The sequence below is a fragment of the Raphanus sativus genome, unplaced genomic scaffold, assembly GCF_000801105.2.
Source record: "Raphanus sativus cultivar WK10039 unplaced genomic scaffold, ASM80110v3 Scaffold4956, whole genome shotgun sequence".
Classification (NCBI taxonomy): Eukaryota; Viridiplantae; Streptophyta; class Magnoliopsida; order Brassicales; family Brassicaceae; genus Raphanus; species Raphanus sativus.
The window spans coordinates 1276-5403 of NW_026620256.1; the positions used below are offsets into that span (position 1 = coordinate 1276).

The 4128-nt window shown below is 38.6% G+C and overlaps 1 protein-coding gene across 1 annotated transcript; it reads right to left on the minus strand.

Moving 5' to 3' along the window:
• Positions 1 to 1706: 1706 nt before the first annotated feature.
• On the minus strand, positions 1707 to 3293 carry LOC108833479 (uncharacterized). The gene has a single exon (XM_018606899.1). The coding sequence runs from the start codon at positions 3291 to 3293 to the stop codon at positions 1707 to 1709; it is 1587 nt and encodes a 528-aa protein (XP_018462401.1).
• Between the last annotated feature and the right edge of the window lie 835 nt (positions 3294 to 4128).

Sequence of the window (4128 nt, forward strand, 5' to 3'; positions counted from 1 at the left end):
AAAACAAACTTGATCACAATTACCAGATAATATAAATGGATCATATTTCTCATACTGCCAACGCGGAGACACATCAACGATTCCGGATTTATGTTTTCGAATCCCCCGACCTTCAGTTGTATCAAACCACTTACATTTAAAAACCATGGCCTTCAGTCCAACGGAACCAAAATACTCAACCATCATTATCTCCTCGATCAAACCATAATAGTCAGTGTTTGTGGCTCCACGAACTTGGACGCCGTAATGTTGAGTTTTCTTTTCTTGGCCATGTCTATTTGTGTGGAAGCAGTATCCACGTGAATGGTAAATCGGCCAAGATTTATACTTACGTTGCGGACCTTGTACAAAATCCAACATCCACATCGGAAACTCATACGTGTTACTAGCTTCCACAACCTGTTCATTAAATTTATATCTATTATTGATACGTTTCAAATTCAATTGTAAATTAAATAATATCAGAAGCTCACATAGTTTTTCACCCAGTTGGCAAAATGTTGGTCTTTCGCAATTTGTAGATCCTTATTAGACATATACAGGTTTCTCTCAATCATAAACTCCTCAAACATCCTGTAAGTTTGTTTAAAGCTAGAGATTATAACTTAAAAGTCTCAAAAAGTATTAAAAATTAATCGAAATACCTTTCGTAGGGTTCGAATGTGTCACAATTCAACATCAGAAAAGTCTGGAGGACTGTGTAGTCATCATCGGTTAGCCATTTCGCTTCAGATTTTCCACTAACCCGGCCTTCGTGGTAAAACAAGGTAGGCACATCTGGATATTGTTATGTAAACCGAACTTCTCCGGGAAGCGGAACCTCAGGTACCACATGTGGATTACCAAAGAAGTTTGCAGATGCAGTAGATATCTCCTCGTTCGAACATTGTGCAATGATGGAACCTGCAATGTGTGCCTTATTTTTAACTTTCTTTTTCAGATGGTACATGTATCGCTCGAAAGGATACATCCATCTATATTGCACTGGACCACCTAAACCAGCTTCGTCTGCTAAATGCACGGCCAGATGTTCCATAACATCAAAGAACGATGGTGGAAAAATCTTCTCCAAATTGCAAAGCTTCACTGCGATGTTTTCTTTTAAAGTGACAACATCTTCGTCCTTAAGTATCTTCGCAGAGATATCACGAAAAAAAAGTGCAATCTCTACGAAAAATAATAGGAGTTAGTCGATAATAACACATATCAAAATAATTATTAAGATTATGTACCTGAAATTGCAATGTGAACACTTTTGGGAAGTAATTCCTTAAACGCAAATGGGAGAAGTCGTTGCATAATGTCATGGCAATCATGACTTTTCAGACCTGAAATCTTGCTATTCGTCTCGTCTATACATCTACTAAACTTTGAAGCGTACCCATCTGGAAATTTTACATCATTCTGCAACCATCGTAGGAATTCTTTTTTTTCTTCCTTTGACAACCGGAATATCGGGACAGGCATCGTTCCATCATCCTTGATATGAAACTCAGACCTTCTGCACAAATCAGGTAGATCCATCCTCGACTTTGCATTATCTTTTGTCTTCCTGGGAACATTAAGCACCGTGTTGATAATATTATCAAAGAAATTTTTCTCAACGTGCATGAAGTCCAGGTTGTGTCGAAGAAGAAGGTTTTCCCAATACGGCAATTCCCAAAAGATGCTTTTCTTCACCCAATTGTGTTCTTTGCCGTAGCCGTCTATAGTACTCCCATGTTTCTCGTGTCCATTTCCTCCACAATCAACAGTTTTTTTTTGAGTCCTTCGATGCTGTTGATTCTTTCGTATAGAATTTCTTCTCCCGTCAGCCATGGTAGAGGATCATCAGTTATTGTCTGCCCCTTTCGAAAAGCTTGAACATTTCTTCTGTAAGGATGCTCCTTTGGTAGGAACATTCTATGACAGTCAAACCAGCTATGCTTCCTTCCATGTTGCAACCAAAAAGACTTTGTCTCGTCTTGACAATATGGACAAGCTAAACGACCATGAGTCGTCCATCCTGACATCATGCCGTAAGCGGGAAAGTCATTAATTGTCCACATTAGTGCTGCTCGCATCGTGAAATTTTGCTTCTTCGAGATATCATATGCTTGAACTCCATCGCTCCACAAACTTTTTAGTTCTTCAATTAACGGCTGCAGATAAATATCAATGCTCTTCTTTGGATGCCTTGGCCCAGGAACTAGTACATATAGAAAGAAATATTCCCTTTTCATACACATACCAGGAGGTAGGTTATATGGGGTTACGATGACGGGCCACACCGAGTGGGCTTCACCGCTCATACCCACTGGATTAAATCCATCTGTTGCTAATCCTAGATAAATATTTCGACTTTCTGCAGCGAAATCAGGATATACCTTGTTAAAATGCTTCCACGCTGCTGCATCAGAAGGGTGATGCATTTCTCCTTCTGGCGACACATGTTCTGCGTGCCATCGCATGTGTGATGCAGTCGTCTCTTCTTGGTATAGACGCTTCAACCTCTCTGTAATAGGCCTATAATACATTCTTTGTTTTGGACGTCTTTTCCCCTTCACATGGTTCTGGTGATATCTATCTTTCTCACAAAACTGACACTTCAACAGCGCATGATCTTCTTTCCAAAATAACATGCAATTTTCTTCACAAATATCGATCTTGACAACAGGGAGACCAAGCGACTTCGTCAGCTTTTTCATATCATAATATGATCCAGGAGCTATATTTGGTTGTGGCAAAACATCTCTAAAAGTTTGTGATATCTCATCCATACATGACTCCGCCAAATTATGATCAGTTTTTACTTTCATTAAACGAGATGCCAAGTATAGTTGAGAAATACCTTCGACACATCCATCATATAGTGGTTGATTGGCGGCTTCAAAAGCTTCAAACACTCTTTCTTCATATTGCTCTTCGTGCGGTTCTTCCATCAAATTCTGCACTGGTATATCGGTTGATCCAAAGTCTCCTCCTGGAATGTTTTCTTCATATGGCCCGTCTTCTGTATACCTTGCTTCATCTTCCAGAACTTGACCTCCCGTTGATGATTCTCCAACGTCATAGTAGCTCTCTCCATGGCTTGACCATAGATAATAATTATTTTTAAAGCCGACTCGGTAAAGATGGCGAGATATGGTTCGTACATCACGTTGCTTTCGGTTTTGACATATTACGCAAGGACATAACATGGTGTTCCGTTCTTTGAAAGAATTTTGATTCGAAGCAAATGCGAGGAAAACTTCAACACCTTCACTAAACTCTCTTGAAACATTATTATTGGCTGGATCGATGTGTTGATCCATCCACTCTCGGTTTTGAAAATAATAAGACATGAATACTATCTTTTATTTTTGTACAAATATTTTTTTCTTGTTTTTTCTGTTTTTTTTTTCTTGGGACAAATCGGCCTGGTTGTTGCAATCTAAAAGAGCTTCCACGAGCTTGCTTATATAGGAAAAACTTGCAACATTTTTGCCAAGATTTGCTACGAACATTGCTACGGCATTTGCTACGAAAAAACCACGAATCTTGCTACGAATTTAACACGTTATTTTTTGTGGCATTCTGCAAGAATCTTTTCTGCAACCACTCAGATGGATGGGATGGTGTGTAGAAAATCTGCCACGAATTTTACCACAAAACATTTTCGTGGCTTTTTTTTGGATTTATCACTGTCAAAAGTGCTGGATTTGATTGGTGTGATATTAATTTCGGTGGGCTTGCCACGTTTTGCTACGCTTTATATTCGTAGCAACAGTTTTTTTTTTCGTTTTTTCCGTCGAACATATATTTTTAAATTATAAATATCTGTTGCTACGTCGAACATATATTTTTAAATTATAAATATTTTATTCGTAGCACGGTTTTTTTGTAGCATTTTGGTAGCTGCAACTTGCCACATTTTCTTTCGTAGTACTTTCGTAGCAAGTTTGCTACGAATTAGAAACGTTTTGCCACGTTTTTGTTTACGTAGCAAATACGTAGGTAAGTCGTAGCTTTTTCTTTTTTGCCACGAAAACTGCGTGGCAATTTCGTGGCTGTCAGCTTGTTTTTTACTAGTGACTCCTATGAGATTTATTCAACTTCCTGGTTATTCTCCACTGATTAGTGGTTCCCAATCAAGCTTCTTATATATTG